At 31.7% G+C, this 19076-nt stretch overlaps 1 protein-coding gene across 1 annotated transcript in view; it reads left to right on the top strand.

Annotated features, from left to right (window-relative positions):
* hob (bridge-like lipid transfer protein family member hobbit) overlaps positions 1–19076 on the top strand; it is a 174501-nt gene that overhangs the window by 135209 nt on the left and 20216 nt on the right. Inside the window, exons 30-35 of the mRNA XM_075365147.1 lie at positions 2018–2181; positions 5203–5403; positions 5501–5658; positions 6588–6705; positions 13745–13974; positions 16912–17059. Of these exons, the coding sequence (XP_075221262.1) occupies positions 2018–2181; positions 5203–5403; positions 5501–5658; positions 6588–6705; positions 13745–13974; positions 16912–17059 (1019 nt within the window). The remainder of the gene's footprint in view (positions 1–2017; positions 2182–5202; positions 5404–5500; positions 5659–6587; positions 6706–13744; positions 13975–16911; positions 17060–19076) is intronic.

Here is a 19076-nt window from a genome sequence, read left to right as displayed (position 1 = left end):
GCATCCTCTGTGGTAGTTATTAACTCTGTCTCGCAAGAAATCAGTCAGTATGGCTCGTAATCCATCTGTGATATCTCTTCGTCTGAGTTCCTCTCTTATTGCTTGCCATGGGATGCTGCCAAATGTGTTCTTTATGTCTAGTGGGACTATCACCAATATCTTTCTGGTCCTCTGCGTTCTCACCCTTCTGTTGGTTATCCACTTAGTGACTTCTCGAAGGGCATTGATCGTCGACTTCCCTCTTACGAAGCCAAATTGTTGTGGGGAGAGACTGTCTGACATATGCAGTTCCTCCCATAATTTTTGGGCCAGCACTTTTTCAAACAGTTTACTTAATGACGGGAGAAGGCAGATTGGGCAAAATGCTGGTGCCTGTCTTCCTGTTGTCTGTTTCGGTATTAATAGTAATGTTCCTCTTTTCCATTTATTCGGCAATGGGACCTTATGAATACCATTCATAAGGATCCCATTAAATTCATCAAGGAGGATGTGGGGGTTCATTTCCCCCAGTTTCTTCACTAGTATACCTGGTACCTCATCCGGTCCCTGGCTTTTCCTACATTTCATATGTTTCAGGGCACAGCGTAGCTCCTCTCCTGTAAGTTCACAGTGGGTGTGAGCAATCATCTGTATGTCTTTGTCTCTGTCATCTCTGAATAGCAGCCTGATGGCTCCTTCCACTTGCGTCTGTGTAAGGGGGGGGGTGGCATTCCGTAATGTTTCATTACAAAGTGATATGCCAAGTGAAGTGCCACTTACCAGAGCTAGGGCTTCATACAACCAAGTGCGCCCTTGTTCCCAGAGGGTACCATTCATGACTCAATTCGCAGAGCCATTTACTCCTCAGCACGGTTGCTCACACCTTGAGTTTCGTTTGCAAATCATAATGTGTTACGGCATCACAGTGGTATTGTGTGAGAGGTGAGTATTGTGTTGACATTGGTAGTGTTGGTGTAGGTGGTTCTGTTGTGTGTGATCTTGGTGAAATACGTGGGTATGTTTTGTCTCATGACTAAGCATATGTCATGTGGAGTGTTAGTAGGTGGTGTGCGAAGTTACCTGCAGCCTAGTGTGTGAAGGCCGCAGGGGCTCGGGACCGTGGGGATGCCACTCCCCAAGGCCTCAACTGAGACCCCTCTGTGGGGAACTGTGTGTGACTGGATGCACCTATCTCTGGTTACTTGACTAAAGAACATAAAATAAAAGAATTGTCCACTATAGGAAATGCAAGTAATCATATAGCGCAGGCAAAGCTGCGATGGGGAGCTAGTATACTTATAAATAAAAAAACTGAATTGTACGTCCAGTTATTCCACAGCTTACATTCTATTGTTTATCTCATAGGATTTTCTGCTCTACAAAAATAGGTTATGATAAGAACATAAGTAATAAATAATAAATAACTTTTTCTCATCCCTTCAAGAATATTTTATATTCAGGAATTTTAAATAATTTTACACTTGCATATGACTATATTGTGATTTTCTTAAAGTCAGTTTGATATTATTTATTAATCTGTTTCTTTTAACCTGCCTCTCATTTCTTGTTATAATTTTTTCCCCACATAAACTAAGTCTCCAAGTGAATGATTGAACAAATTTATTAAGTCATTCAAACTTTACTCATCTTTTCCAGTAATGGATATTACATGACTTACCATTTAATTTCAAAAGAATTTGCCTTACATTGAACAACCAATATTTCTTCAATTGATCAATTAAAAAACAATTTACAGTTTGAAAAGTGTAAAAATGATGGACATTTTTAAAAAAAAATAAAAGTAATTACTTTTGTTGGCGGTCTGTATCTGTATTATACTTTTTTAAAGATCCTCTGGTGCCAGAGTACTCTTACAGTCATTGTCCATAAAACTGGTTACAAGATACTACAAAAAGGTTCTAGCTTTATGGTGTTTACCATACATTTCATACATTCTTATAGTGGATTAAAATAAAATCCGTTATTGGATTTTTGCAAAGTCATTAGAAATCATTATTAATTTTTATTCTGTTTTCAGAAAATATAATGTGGTTAAGTGTTGAAAATATACAAGAAAAGGAAGGAACAGTTATAGCTGATTTACCAGATGTACCAACATTGGTTGGAAGCGGGCAGTCTGTTGGTGGTGTTGTTAGTGAAACTGTTGGTGCAAGTAGTGCTGGTGAAAATCCTACTTTACAGGTTGGTACTTCATTTTTTATTTTAATTGCTAGCATATATTTCAGAATAGATATCTCAGGATTTCAAGAAACACCCTATAATTACTTACGTTTATTTTCTTCTAAGAAAGATTGAGTTCTTTAGAGAAATTATAATTTGAACAATATAGCTCATAAGTATTCTGGTTTGTTTAAGACTTCCAGAATTCCAGTTATTATTATAAACAATTCATATGGTATTAAAAAAAAATCATTTTTTAATGTTTTTTAAATTATTTATTAAGACTATATTAAAATTTTGGAATTTCTTTTCACTCCTATCTGGAGCATATAGGCCATCAACAAAGCAGTGCTATGTACTCCTCTTGTGTGCCAATTTTTTATTTGACCCCTCATCTCCAGAAGTTTTCCTTTGATCATCTTTGCCAACCCATGCCAGGTCTTTCTCCTCTTCCTCCACCCTTCTTTCCAAAGCATCTAGATGTATATGGATATCTGATCTGACACCATCTTTACCTTCTAAATTGCACTTGTATCTTTAATTCCCTGGCATTAGCTAGTACTTTGTTATTTGTCATTCTATCACTTCAACTTCATCCAAAAGTTTCAGAGGCACCTACAAAAAAACCTTGAATCCTGTTTGTTCCCTCAATGGCTGATTGTAGTAGATTGTTACCACATATATGTCTAGCGTAATATCGGTAGACACAACACTAATAGCCAGATGTCAGTGGGAGTACACTATACGTACGCACCTGAACAAGTGTCACTCCCACCATGTAGATGACCATGCAACTCTCCCACCATAGCAGCACTGTGGCCCCACCACTCGCAGGCTCCAATAAAAGAGCATACATGAGAGTGAATTTTCAATTCATTGTCGACCACCACCTGGCGACCACTAAGCAGAAGAAGATGGAAGAAGACAGAAGAAGTTCCTTGACCGCCTCAGCGTGAGACCTCCTTGCAGATGCCAACATCCCTGCTGGAGCAGCTGGGCACGGCCTTCCTGTTCCAGTTTGCCAGGCTTCAATCGCTCTGGCCAGCGGACTCAGCAGCAGGAGCCAGCCCAGCGTGGAGTCACTCAGGGAGAACTGCCTCGACTGTGCCGGCAAAAGATGACTGACACTGACTTGACACTGCGGGGCTCTGGGGACCACCATTGCCACGCTGTAGTGGGGATCCAACAGCCACTGAGGGGAAGCCCAATCTGATTTCAATGGATGAGCCGCAACTCCCTGATTACAGCCAAGTCGACTTCGCCAGAGACCAGCTTCCGGACCCAACAGCTCTTCTCAGAGCTGACGCAAAAACAATGCTTTTCAGGGCTACCACTACAGAAACCTCAAACAGCCCTTCTCAAGGCTACCATAAGGTTTTAAGGTGCCACATGCCATCGAAGCCATTCAGTGACAAGATATAGCTCAATCTTTATTCGTGGTTTTATATATTGTACACAAGGTAGATGTCAGTTTTATTATACTTTTCAGTCGGTAATATTTTTAATTTAATATGCATCTCAACAAAAAATACTCATGGTACATAGTATGTTTTATATTTAGTACTTTACACTCTTTAATTTAATAAAGTTTCAATATTAGAGCAGTAATTTATGTGGCAACCTTAGAGATCTACCTGTCTGATTTTTTATTTATTGTGATGTAAATAATGTATAGTTGTTGCAGTATATCATTAAACAGATTTAATGGAAATAAACTAAGCATACAATAAAAGGCTCTTCAAGGATATAATTCTTATATTTATATTTTTAGAGTAGATAGGGGGCCAGCTTTACCTGGTAAATGCTTATTAGGTTCTTAGACTTATTTTGTAGTTTTTGGTTAGGGAGTCCCTGAGATATTCATCAGATGTCACATTACAACAGATCACACTAAAGGTGTATTGGCTCTATAGATCCTGGCATCCTCAGTATGGACCTAACAGGATCAAACTTAAACTCACAGAACCAGAAATAGGGAAAAAGGAGTCAAGTTAAAGGAAAAGAAATAAGTGGTGAGAAAAAATTATTTATTCTTTGAAGGAATGTAGTACAAGACAAACAACTGTATAGGGATACTCAAGTCTGGACAGCAGACCTACATTATAGCGACAGTCCATCCATGGGACACAAATACATACAGCGACAAATCCATGGGATTTGGACACTTTTATCCAGATGGGAGCAACACATTTTTAATAGATGGTTTTGCAGTCATTGGCTTCATTATATGCTTCATAAATTCTTAATATATGTTGCTTTTGCTTTTCCTTCAGAAGCACATAAAAACAGTGTAGCGAATTAACTTATATATCCTAAATGTGACATATTTGTGGTTTTGAAAATATCTTGAATGTCCTTTTTTTCATTCTTTTTTAATTTGCCTACATTAACAATCATGATGAAATCAAGTATTCTAATCATGTATATTAGCAAGTATTTCAATTATGCATGGTTTTAAATGTACTAACCTGAATCAATATCAAAGTCAAACTCTTAAAAAATAGGTCATGTGTAGAGAAAATTGTTAATTTTATATTAATATTTTTTTTAAAGGCAGTTTTTTAAGTTTTTAAGAACATACTACAAAAAGAGTAGTACACATTTATCCGACTAAGTAGAAATTAAAGTCAACATTATTTAATTTTTCCTCTGTGTATTTTGTGTTTTAAACATATCTTTGACCACCAGCATTATTCCTAATTCGTATATCTGTGTTTTAAAGATGAACCCTTGTGTTGTAGGGGGAATTATTATATTCTAAGAGATGCAATTTACTGTATCCTGTAGAGGCCAAAACCTATTATTACTTTGATTTGTAGAAATTTTTACTGTATGTTGTTTGGAAGAATTGTGTTTCTAATCTATCATCTATCATTTCAGGTTTTGTTTGGTAGTCAGATCTATCTGTTTTAATCTTTTCCTTTATTTATCTTGCCACCTATAAAAATACTGCATAATTATTTAATTTAAATTGGTCAAAGAATATTAATGTTATATTAAACAATTTTTAATATTAATATTTACTTTTCTTTTTTCTAACAGTTACAGAGAATTGTTTCTCGATGTAAATGTGAATTTTTCTATGCTGGTTATGGTGAAAGCAGCCTGGACCCTAGTGCACTGGATGAAGTACCCCCACCTCCACCAGAAGAAGCAGTAAGTCCATGGGAAAGGCAAGAATCAGCTGTTGATGCTTTTACTTTAATGCATTATGATTTGGATGTCTGTACTAATTCTTTACAGGTATTTTTTTTTCTATTTAAACCTTTTATTCAGTAGAATTTAGTTGGTTTCTTTCAATTAAAATTCTAATTTTATTGTTTTCTTTTTCTTATTTTAGTATGCCATGATATTGGATATTGTAAATAATTTATTGCTGTATGTTGAACCAAAACGTAAGGAAGCTTATGAACGATTACAAAGAATGAGATTTCAGATTCAGTTGCATTCTATTGAAGATCAAAGAAAACCAATACAAGAACTACAAAATAATATTAGGTAATTGTAATTTTTGTTATGTAATCTTATATGTACTTTTAAGGTTTTCCTTTTATTCACGTGCGTGTACACACACACAATCAATTTACAGTAGTAGCACTGTTTTTTCTTTATTTTTGTGATTTTATTTTAATTACAGATACATAGAGAATTTTCATTTAAAATTTTCTATTATGTAAAATTTAAACACTGTGTTCTTTCTAATACTAACCTATAAGGGAATGATATATAGAAATTTGTATTGTGTAAAAAATGTCAGCCCTGGCTGGGATTCAAACCAGAACCTCCAGATTGTAGACTACTGAGGTCTGCATTTATCTCCACAGTAATTAAAGTTGATGTAAGAGGAATATCAATATAAAAATATTTCTCAATCAAATAAGTAAATACTGTGTATTTATTTTTAAACAATAATAAATAAATGCTATTTATTTTATTAAATTAATTTTATTAAAATAAATGCTATTTTATTATTGTTTTGTTTTTGTAGTTCCAGCTGCTATGCATTATGTTTTACTGTTTCAATTATAGGAAAATGAATCGGCTTCTGTAGATGATTTATTTTGATTTGAAGCTTCTGCATCTATTTTGCCTTTATGAAAGATGTACTGTGTTATTCTGATTACATACTGTATTAAAGGATCTTCTTTTCATATTTTTTTAAATGCATATATTTGGAATTAAGCATATATATTTATGAATTAAAGCATCCTTAAATATTTTAATCTTTTTACAATCTGTTAAATACTCCCACATTTTCCCATGGCAGCTGTATCTATAAGTGTAATGGATAGATCATTTAGTTAAATTATTTGGTATTGTGTTCAGGTTTTGTTGGTAACTATTGTTATTACATATATTTGTAGTAAATTATTTGTTTTTTTACAGTATTATATGTATTTGTAATAAATTATTTGCTTTTTTTACAGATCATTATTGTCTGAATTACGTAGATTAGAAAAGGAAACATATCTTGTTCAAAGAGCTCTTGCTGATGAACCAGGCAGTGAACATTTATTAACTGAAATGAGCAATCTTGAAGCTCAGGTAATGAACCGCATTCTTTTAAACATACTATTTTCTTCTGTTATTAATTGTTATGGAACAAATATTTATCTTAAATTTTTTATTAACTGCCTTATTTTTCAAGTAATAATCTGTTCTTTCTGACAAAACCTTGGTAATTCAAAATTTAATTAATTAAAAAACTGATTTGTCCCTTTCATTTTTGTCAAATAAAATAGTGTTCTGATTCAATTTACGATTGGAAATATTTATAATAAATAATTAAAATATAAAATCCACTTACCAACAATCTTTTAATGCATCCTTGTGCTTTTGGAAACTAATTATTTCATCTTCAAAAACTTAATTTTTTTTTTTATTAACTAAAACTTTGTCATGAGTAGAATTGTTGTGTAATGTATGTAAAATGTATAAAGGTGGTCGTCATGCTAAAATTGCGTTGACTTAACATCCTGTCATAATGAATGTCTCCACCATTAATGAAGGATAACAGTGGAGACATTCATTATGACAGGATATTAAGTCAATGCAATTTTAACACATGACGACCACCTTTGTACATTTTACACACTTAACATAAAGTTTAAGTTTATAAAAAAATGTTAAGTTCCTGAAGATGGAATTAATTTCCAAAAGCGCTAGGACACATTAAAAGATTGTTCGTAAGTGGATCTTATATTTTAATTATTTATTGTATAATCATACCAACAGGCCATGTTTGATAAATTATTGTAACTATTTATAAGATGAAACATTGCAATTTATATATTTGCATTGAAATAAATTTAACAAATACTCCTTGCTGAGTGATTGATAAAGTCATGATAGTATGCTATTTATTAGATGTAAATGGAGTAAATTTGAAAGTATAAAGTATATTTAAATTGAAACTATTGCTTAATGTTTTAATAAAACAATCTTTAGTAAGTGGGATGAAAACAGTAGTAGGAAATATAACGCATGATTTTTAAGTGTTTTCTTTTCACTTAGAAAAATAGATTTCAGTGAAACAAACAAAGAAAATATTGATAATAAAGTACAGCATAAAATAGTAGGAAGAAATAGAAACTGATACAAGAAAAGAGAATACTGATAAAAGAGATTTTAAATCCCTCTTCCCATTTGCAAAATCACTGAAGGTAATCTGAAGAAGCCTGTAGTTATACTGGTTGTTTGAAGCTCAGAAGAATATTGACTGAGAAATTTTTTCTACTAGGGGCTCAGAAAAAGGTACATATGGCATCTCATTAAAAACAAACAGAAGTGATGTCATTCTTTTCTCTGCTAATCTACACAATCATTGTAGACAGAAATGATTACAATAGACAACAATTTTTTAGATGAACATTTTATTAACGTTAAAAATTAAGTACTTTTTATCATATTATTGCAGAAATAAACATGTATTAAAAAGTGTAAGTACTGAATAACAAACTGAAAAACAATTTCTGAAAATTTAGTCCAAATAAAATCTCATAATTAAAATTTTTGTTAATTGAACTGTTTTTTTAGCAATCCTGTAAATTTAAAATTATAAAGATTATACCCTAATATTAATATTTGCCTTTGCAATGAGAAGTATCAATTAAACTATCTAATCCAAGTCGTTAAAATGGCTGCTGGCCCTTGAGTGCATCACTTTGCCTGAGAACTAATCTAAAATTGCTCCCCACAAGCAGTAGAAAACTGTTAAACCCAACTGTTTTATTTTTAAATACATCCACAATCAGGAGCTAGTAGTACTGGGTTCCCATAGACCTGCGTGGAGAATATATAAGCTAATGAGATCTAACTCATACTTGATAGATTATGTCATTTTTATGACTAGCATCAAGAAAACCTTGAAAAATAGTGCTATGAAGGAGAATCAACATGCTAACCTAAACATTTCTTTGATCTTTCATTTGAAATTCATATCAGTTCATTGTATTAGTAATTTATCATACTATTCCCTTCAATCATTCTCCAAAAACCGTTTCTTGTCTATGAGTTTCTTCATTCCAGTCTTTTTTTATAATGCAAGTCTGCAAAATTTGGGTTGTGGAATATTTTTTAACTTTTCATAATTGATTCCTATGTATTTTTTAGTGCTGAATCTGAAAATAACCTTCTTTTTTCCATCACGTCAGGATTTTTTCACAAATCGCAAATTTCAAAATTCATAATAAGTTGAAAAATTGCAAAAATTGTGATGCTACAGAGTGAGCAACATAAAACCGAACCCATAACGTAACCACTGCAGAATCTATAGGTTATGTTGGAATGAAATTTTATGAATGATATGTATAAATTAAATAAGAAAAACATAATTTATATTTTGCATTTATTTACCTTGTTAAAAAAGATTTTCAAAATGACCACCCTGGGCATCAGTGCACTTTGTGTTCGACTGATCTTATTGACAGTTGTCTGATGCAAAACGTTGTTGTCAGTTTTATTGATTTCTCATTGAATGTTCCCCTTCAGTTCTTCAATAGTGTGGGGATTAGATGCATAAACTTTCTCCTTTAAGTAGCCCCCAAAGGAAGAAATCGCAAGTAGACAACTGGGGAATGTGGAAGCCACCGTCCTCTGCTGACAAATCGTTCATTTGTGAAAGTTGCATGAACGTGATTCAGTGAAATGTTTGATGTGTAACATGTTGCTCCATCTTGTTGGAAGAAGCTGTATTCATTTTCATTATCAGTTAATTGCCCATAGAATTCTTCAAAAGTTGTTTGGTAAACTTGGGTATTGACAGTCCAGTCAAAAAATATTGGTCCCACTGTACAATTACTGGAAATAGCACGCCAAATACCAATTTTCTCATCATGAAGTGGACGCTCGATTATCTCATGATGATTATTCCTTGCTGTCTAATACCTGGTGTTCTGCGAATTAACATGGCCACGTAAATGAAATCTTGCCTCGTCCTACATGAAATATGATATCGGGTCTGTCCACCAACAATGTTTTCAAGAAGCCAGTTGCAATAATCAAGTTGTTTCAGTTTGTCTGCCTCCTTCAGTTGTTGCACAGTTGTAATGCGGTATGATTTCAGTTTTAATTCATGAAGAATTTTACAAGAATTTAACACCAGATTGTTGGGATAACTTGTGTAGTGATTTTTTTGGATTGGTATTAATTCTAATTCTCCTTTCAGTATCGGCAATGGCCTGTGGAGTTGTAACAGAAGGTTGCCTATTTCGTTTTGCATTTTAAACCAAACTTTTTATACGCCATTTTTAACTAAATTGTGTATGCTACTCTTTGTTGGGTACAGAAATTCGGAAATTTTTCTACTAATACTTTATGTGATTCTTCAAATGATCCATAATGATTATAGGCCTCAACTATAGCTATCCTCTCCTGGATTAAATAAGGCATTTTACACACACAACTGCACTGCAATAAAATGTATACTGCACTGACTTGTAACCACCTGAAAAACAACAACTATAAACAGCAACAATCAGGAGTAGAATTTACATCCACTAGTCGCGCTAATTGTGTGAGAGTCTTTCATAAATAATGTTGGGTAGCGGTTTCATTATGGGTTCAGTTTTATGTTGCTCACCTGTATAAAATAGACAAAATCTTTTTTTTAAATAATAAATTAATATAATATATTCATGTTTTTGGCTTATACTATGTATTCTTATAGGTAAACAGTTGAATATATTTTCAGGCCATAAAGCAAACTCTTGGTTTTCAAAATGGCTTTAAGAGGCTGCAAAAATTCTGCAGATTCTTTTTGTTATGTTTGTGGTGAGTTAATGATGGAAAGGCAAAAAAGAGATATAAGAAGTTTCGTTTGACAAGTGTACCTCACATATTTCGGAGTGAAAATAGGAGATCAATGTAAAACTTGGGGACCCCACTACGTTTGCTACACATGTGTTGAAGGACTTAGACGATGGTCAAAGGATGAACAAGAAGAGTTCGGATTTGGAGTTCCAGTGGTTTGGCGAGAGCGATGAAATCGCACCAGTGATTGCTACTTTTGTTCAACTGATGTTCTTGGTTTCAATTTGAAGAGTAAAAAAGTGAATCGTCTATCCAAATATGCCATCTGCTTTACGCCCGCTATCTCATGATCCAGACATACCAGTGCCAATTCCACCGGAAAGTTTACCTGAAATAGATGGTTCCACAAGTGATTTAAATGAAGATAATATCGAGGAGTATGAACCCAGAGATAGCTTTGCAATAGAACTTTATTTACAGTCTGAACTAAACGATTTGATTTGAGACTTACATCTGACCAAAGAAAATTCAGAATTGCTTGGTTCGAGGCTTAAAGAGATGAACCTGCTAGAGATGACACCTCATTTTCCTGGTTCAGGTACAGAAAAGAGGATTTTCTCCTATATTTCTCGGAAGAAGGAGAATTAGTGTTCTGCACTGATATAAGTGGACTTTTGATTTGATTTAACATTCCGTATGAAAGTGCCGATTGGAGACCCTTCATAGATTCGTCCAAAAGAAGCCTCAAAGTTGTCCTTCTTCACAATGGGAATATATATCCATCAATACTCGTCGGACATTCTGTCCATTTAAAAGAGGATTACAATAATTTGAAATTCGTTCTTAATAAAATTAAATATGACAATCATAAGTGGATTATGTGCGGCGATCTCAAAATAATATCGATCCTCCTTGCACAGCAAGAGGATACATAAAGTTTCCTTGTTTTTTGTTTGAATGGGATAACAGAGACAGAGAAAGTCATTGGATAAGGAAAGATTGGCCAAAAAGAGCTTCATTAGAAGCTCACATAGCTTCTAATGAACCAAAAATGTGCTCCAAAAAGCTCTCGTAGATTCAAATAAAGTTCTCTTTCCACCTCTGCATATCATGTTAGGCTTGATGAAGCAATTTGTCAAAGCCTTACCAAAAGAAGGTAAATATTTTAAATACATCTGCGACAAATTTCCAGTCATATCAACCTCCAAACTGAAAGAGAATATCTTTACTGGTCCTGATATTAGAAAACTTCTTAAAGGTTGTAATTTTGAGAAACAAATGGAAGTTGCAAAAAAAGAAGCCTCGGGAGCCTTTAAAGACACAGTAACCAAGTCTCTGGGTAATAAGAAGGATTGGAACTTCAAATCAACCATTGAGAACATGCTGCAGAAGTACAAAAATTTAGGCTGTTCACTTTCTAAACTCACATGTGCAGTATTTTCCTGAAAATGTGGGTGCCATAAGCAAAGAGATGGGTGAGAGATTTCATCAGGATAGGAAAGAAATGGAAAGTAGGCATCAAAGAAACTGGACTACTACAATGATGGCAGACTGTTGCTGGATGTTACACTAAGATGAACCCTATAGAGATTATAGAAGGAAAAGCACAAAGCAGAGTATAAGCCATCCACAGAAACTTCGACACATGGTACAAAATTATAAGTATTTAACATACTTCATCATTAAGGGTGGGATAATAGGGGGAGTGGTTTCCAAAAGCATGACGAACCTCATAAAAATAAATTAATTTAAAAATGCACTATAATAGAAATTAGGCTTATTTTGCGGTAATTTTCATTAAAAATTAAGGGGTCAATGACCACCCCCTGCCCTCCTCTTCAGACTAACTGTTTAACTATAAGAATACAAAAAAGTGAATATATTATATTAATTTATTATAAAAAAAAACCACCTTTCATATCTATTTTATTGTATCACATTTTCGTAATTTTTCCGTTTTACAGATTTTGAAATTTGCGATTGCGAAAAATCCTGATGTAAAAAAATGAAGATTATTTTCAGATTCAGCGTTAAAAAATACATAATCAATTATTAAAAACTAAAAAACACAACCATCGCAGGCTTGTGTAATCTTTATCACAGTAATATGCTAACTTTTCTTGAGTTTTGGTTTAGACTTATTATCATCATTTTCTTAAAATACTATCTTAGGCAGCTTCCTATTCTGTATTTTCTTCAGATGTCTGCATTTTAGTTTTTCTTTACTGATTTTGTCTAGTATCCTACCTATCCAAATCTCTTATCCTTTCATTTTTTGATTCTATCTCTTTTTGTTTTCCCCAGTATGCCTCTCAGAAATTTCATTTTTGCTGATTGCATACTGCTACTTTCTTGTCCCTATTTTCAGCACGTATTTCAACACCTATTTTCAGCATGTATGAGGATCAGCATTAAGGTTTATGTAGCACTTCTTTACTCTTGGCTGATACTTATCTTTTACTATGTATTGTTATTAACATTGCAGTCAGTCTCTACAAAAGCACTTTGTTAGAAATTCTGCATTTATAATGTAGACCACCTTGTTTTGATTTTTTGTAATGACACTTCATTGGCCTTCCTTTATGAAGTTTGTCTTCAACCTTTTTTTTTTTATGAATTTAAACTTTACACATCTTTCCTGCTTTAATCTACTGTTATTTCGCTATGCAAATTTCTAAGCACTTAATGTGAATTGGTATTATTTTGTTTTTCAAAAACTCAATGATTCTCTTTTTATTCTTAATTTCAGTAGTTATAAAACTAGAAATCAAGATGTTACGTAGTCATGAAATGTTTTTCTACCTGTTGTGAAATCTAAAAACGTCATTTTAGTTTATTTTCTCAGTTAAATTAGCAAAATGTTTGTAATTTTTATATAATTCTCATATTATAAAATTAGTTTTTTTAAAACTATTTAAATGTATGGATTCAAACCATACATTTTTTTTGAAATTTATAGAGTATGTGGCGTTCTTGAAGTGAAAATATTATAATACTTAGTATCACAGGAAAGGGTAATATAATTTCTAGAGTAAGATAGTTAACTGTGATGTGATTGTTCGTATAAAACATCTCAGGAATTACATTCCTTGAAAGTGAAGGGTTTGAAGCTGGATAAAATATCAAATTTAATGAACCATTACGAAATAATGAACCATGTCGATCACTAATTAATCCAACTTATTGCAATTTCAGTAGACTGTTAGTATTTTTTAATGACTAATGTTCGCATTAGTGGTGATAACTAAAAATTTATCAAACAGTAGAATGTACAGTTTACCTTAATTCCTAACTGAAATTCATTTTTTATGATGCTAATACATTTTATGTCTAGGTTTATGAATGCAAGGAAAAAGTTTTATCAGAGAGTGATAAATTGGACATGATGTTATCTTGTTATAAAGAGACACAACTTACTCAGAATCAAAAAATGGCAACATTGAAAGGTGATAAAATTGTAACTTCAGTGAGAGCTAGTGAAATTTGTTTCAAGCATGCACAATGGCGATTAACTGATGCTGATGGCCAACTTGGAATTGCTGATCTTGTACTAAGCAACTTTTTGTAAGTACCCACTTATATTAAATTTTGTATTTTCTTACATATGTTAATTTTGTGTTAGTAAATACTGATGTATGTGTCCTACTAATCACTGTGGATGGATCATAACTTGGTTGTGTGCGATATAATAACTCCAATGATGTTTGGCCTACCTGAAAAAACCATTCTGCTTTTAGACAATTCACCATCTCAACCAGCTAAAACAGATATTAGAATTCAATAAAAAACATTTGTTAAATATTTATTGACTAATATGATTTCTTTTATGCAGCCATACACCTATATTTTTATACTAGCCAATCAGTGATTTCTTCTATGAAGCCGTAGTATCCCTTAAATTGTCTTAAATTGTATATTTGCTACATTTTATTCAGTAGTATGCATAGTCACTGCATTGTATATAAAAGTTAAACCTTCTACAGTAGTTGGATTATGAAAAAATGTACCGGCTATAATTGAAAATGGTTTGCTTATAAATAATGATACTTTAATATTAAATTATCACAGCACATATAAAACTAATTAATAATTGAGTTTTATGCAATCCACAAATCAGTACCTAAAAATATTGATAAGTGGTTTAAATGCAGTCTCCCAAACATGGTTGAGTTGCTAAGGAAAAAGAAATTTAACTAGGCTAAAGAAAGAAAGAAACTGTATTAAGTAATTAAATAATATTTTATTGGTTGCTATTGGAAATAAATCTACCGACTGTTAAAGAAATTGTAAGAAACGCAAGTTTGACTTGATCCTTCAGACAGTTCAGCCACCTAATAGCATGAAATTTTTATTCATTACTTAGAAGCCCTGAAAATTACTTGCTAATTGATGAAATAATGTTATATAGATTGCAGTTAAAAGTTAAAAATATAACAATAATCTGATACAAAGAAACAAAAGCAATTAGTCTATTGTTTTAAACAAGTTGAAGTGAAGAATATGATCTCAAATTAAATGCTATAATACAAAGTCCATGATAATTAGGCAACACCATCTTGGAAGACGTTTTTGGAAAGACACTAAAAAAAGGTTTTAACCACTAAAGGTCAAACATTAAAACTACTCTTAGAAAATAAAGTGTAAAAGAAAAAAGCTAGATCAGCCTGTGATAAAATGGAACCAATTTTCAACTGTAGAATAAAAGTGAAATTTGTGAAAGGCTATGGTTTTTTCTGTGATGGTGGTGCTATACGTATTGGAGTTCTTTTTTGCTTTAATAAGGAAATAAGATTCTTTCAAAATGTGTATTTGTAGACGTATTCATAAATACCTTGGACAGACCTTGCATTGAAGAATAAAGGTGTAATTTTTTGCCACGTGATTAGATATCAGAGGTTATTGCAGTGATATTTCTAAGGAAGGTGGGAAGAATTTATATGATATTTAAATTTACATAGTTAGTTTAGTCTGATTACAATACTTGTTATTCCTGAAAGCAGTCAACAATGTTCAGATAATATGTAGGTAAAATCTGGTAAGTGACAAGATAGAAGAAAAATGCCTTTAATAGGCATTTGAACCTGATTCCTTTGGCATTGTAATACTGTCAAAGCAACTGATAAGCGATGGTTCTAACCTATCATTCATCTGATTTACGTACTAAATCCTGAACTAATTATTTTGTAATACTGACACTACTGTACTTGAAGAACAATTACTTGGTCTGTCAATTCTCTTGTCCTTGCTTTTAGTAATCATGTCTAAAATAAAAGAGCAGCTGAAACGCTTTGATCTTTAATTTTTTTTTTTTTTTTTTTTTGTACAATGGTAGCTCTAAATCCAGATAGTTTCTACTGACTACTTTATTCCTATTTCAACTTTAACAAAGTGGTGTACCATTTTCTGAAGCCGTGTCTTAGTCATTCTACTGATTTTCTTTTTTTTGTTAGCTGTATTATTAAACAAGGGCTTAAATACCAAAAAATAAATAAAGGAAACACAAATCAGGTAATGATGGTCTGTGAAAATTTTAACCCTTCAAATCTAAAGTATGAAATCTTTTAAGATGACATTGAATAATGATTTAATGTGGCTATAAAGACTGATATGAATAAAATTTAGTTTTTGCCATTTTAGAAGAGTTAAAAGATTATATCAGTGATTCATCTGAATTATTTTCTGTATAGAATTTATTTATTTATTACAAATTACTAAATTGTCATCTACATATCTAACCAAACCTTTTTAAGTTATTTATAATATTAAAAATTGTTTTCTTCAGTAAAAATGAATTGATAAAAGAACTTAGCTTTAATGAAATATATAGCAATAAGTAAAAGCTATAGCATGGATAACAATAGATTTATACAATAAATTAAATCCAAACATTAGATATATGTATATATTTAAATAGATTTCTTACATTAAAAAAACTTAAAAACTACACCTAGAACTTACAATTAAAACAACTATGTATGTATATATATATATATTACAATTTTTAATTGGATAATAAAAACTTAAATTAATAAAACTTTAAATTCTAGTGTTTGTAAACAAAAATTAGGTCAAATAAGATGAAGAAAAACCTCTAAAACATTTTATATAGATATTACAAATAGAAGATTTTTAACGATTAATTTAAATTTAAATAAATATTCAATCATTAGTTCTAATCTTCACAAACATATGCTACTAGCAGTAGATAATTAGTTTTGTTAAATGACTAGTAGAAGACAGACATTTCTTTCATTCCTACATTTTAAATTGTTGATGTTTTAATTTTTTTAATTCATTTATTCACATGAAAGAGCAGCCTCTATGAAAGCACCCATGAAGATGTAAAAATAAAATTGAAAAGCAGTAAGGTGAGTTCACCATAATTTTCATTTGGTTATATAATTTTTAAAACAATGTTATACACGTAATCAGATAGATCTACATTGCATAAATTTATGATTACATTATTAATTTCTTTTTATTTTAATTGTGACTTTAAAGGTATACTAAGAATTCTAAAAGTGATGACTCGGTTGAACATTTATTGGAATTAGGTTATGTTCGTATGACCAATCTGTTGCCGAATCAGATCTACAAAGAAGTTATTGTACCAACAGAAATACAAAGTAATATGCCTGTTGATAGAAAGGTATGTAAATAAAATTATTGCATTTGGTATTTATTTATTGGTACTTAAAAAATTTCTTAAGGAATATGAATACTAAAAAACAAAAAATAAGATTTTACTGGATTTGCCTTCAGTTATGTAGTTGATCTTCTATTATTTAGTTTTATATTTTTTGGTTGGAAGAGATTTAATCAGTCAAGAAAATTGTAAGTTTCTGTAGAATAGTTTTACATTAAATAAGCTTTAGCATTACAAATATTGTAAAATTATTATAAAACTGTTATTATTATCTTTACAGTTTTATTATCCTTTCCAGTAGTTTATTCAATGTTTGAATATTATCTATAACCTTCCTACGGGAATTAAATGAAGCCTAACATCAATTTTAAGGCTATAAGAATAGTATCTGCAAACTTTTAGTTGTAACTAACTTAAATATAAAAACCACAAAAATAAAAAACACATGACTGAATCACCAGTTTCTCAAGATTATCTTGGCACAGAAGTCATGTAAAAATTAGCTAAAAAACGACAAAAATAACATAAAAACTACAGAGCTAATAAATTAGCTTCCTCTTCCAAACAAAGCTGTGCTGCCCACTAAGTACATGTTGCTGTTGGCTTACTTAGTTGATGCATTTTTGCATTTAAATGATTTGAATGTAAATTTACAAGGACGTGATAAAAACATTTTATTAATAACTGACAAGAGTTAGAGTCATGCTTTCATTAAAAAGCTTGATTTCTAGATTATTCACCTTCAAAACAAAAATTTTGATATGTTTCTACTTGCTTCCGATTATATTGAGAAAAATTTGTTTGAATAAGACTATTATTCACCATAGCTTGGATAGCATGAAGATGTATTTGCATGAGGTAAAAATTCAGTTAGTGCAGTAATTTCTGGAAGATAAAAATGATTTCTCAAAGAGATGGGTACTGAATCCATTTAGTGAAAATGTTGTCACAGCTGCTAAGTTATCGATTGAAATTCACAACTAGGTTATCAAAATGTCTGCTGATAAAACATTACAACTACTATTCATGTCTGAAGATTTGGATACATTTTGGCTTGCTTGTCAAAGTGAAAATGGAAATTTAGCTGCAGAAGCATTGACAATATTAATCCCTTTTGCCACATCTTACCTCTGAGAAAAGGGTTTTATTGTCTATGGTTGCGCTAAAAACTAAATATAGGAATCGTCTCTTATCACTTGAAAACAATCTGCTTTAGTGTTTTTCTAACATAGATCCATGTATGGAGAAATGTTAAATGAAAAACAAATGCAGCCATCTCATTAATTTATTCTTTATGTGTGCACTTATAAATCTAAGTAAAATGTTTATAATAAATGATTTTTTTCTCATAAAATGATTTCATTATTGTTTACATGTAAAGATGTAGGCTAATTTCTCAACCTCCCTTTCATATCACCACGACCCCCCAGGTTGAGTAACGCTGATCAAAATATTAACAGTATATGAATGTGATAACAGAAATCTATTTCTATATAAATAAAAGTTCTTTTTTCCATGCAGTCACCCGAACATTTATGCACATAGCATAACTTGTACTATTTTTATATACTTGTCATACAAAATTGTCATTTTTGTCATACTTGTTTGTCACTAGATGTATGCATATATAATGACTATTTTCTTCAGTGCTTCATCATTTGTGAAGCTTACTCCCTATTAATAATTCTTTGATTTCATTAAGCAGTCCTAGTACACTTTGCGTTGTATCAATTTGATAATGCATTAAAAAACTCATCTCGCACAAATTTTTGGGAACAAAGAATTATCAGTGACAGTGTCGGATTATAATATAACAGCAGTTGCATATGCTGCAATTAATACTGAATGACATCTAAAAGCTTTAGGAGTAATATTATGCTTAATTTCATTACAAACTGTAGAAAAAAAGATTTATTGTGTTATGTCTGTGGCATTTTTCACAAATTCATTGCTGATGTAATGGTACACCTCTGGCATAAAAAGTGTTAACTAAATGGAATCTTCTGATTGAATAAGTTAT

The sequence above is a fragment of the Lycorma delicatula genome, chromosome 4 (genome assembly GCF_047948215.1).
Source record: "Lycorma delicatula isolate Av1 chromosome 4, ASM4794821v1, whole genome shotgun sequence".
Classification (NCBI taxonomy): domain Eukaryota; kingdom Metazoa; phylum Arthropoda; class Insecta; order Hemiptera; family Fulgoridae; genus Lycorma; species Lycorma delicatula.
Note: the sequence above shows the minus strand (reverse complement) of the source record. Positions and strands in the feature narration are given on the sequence as shown.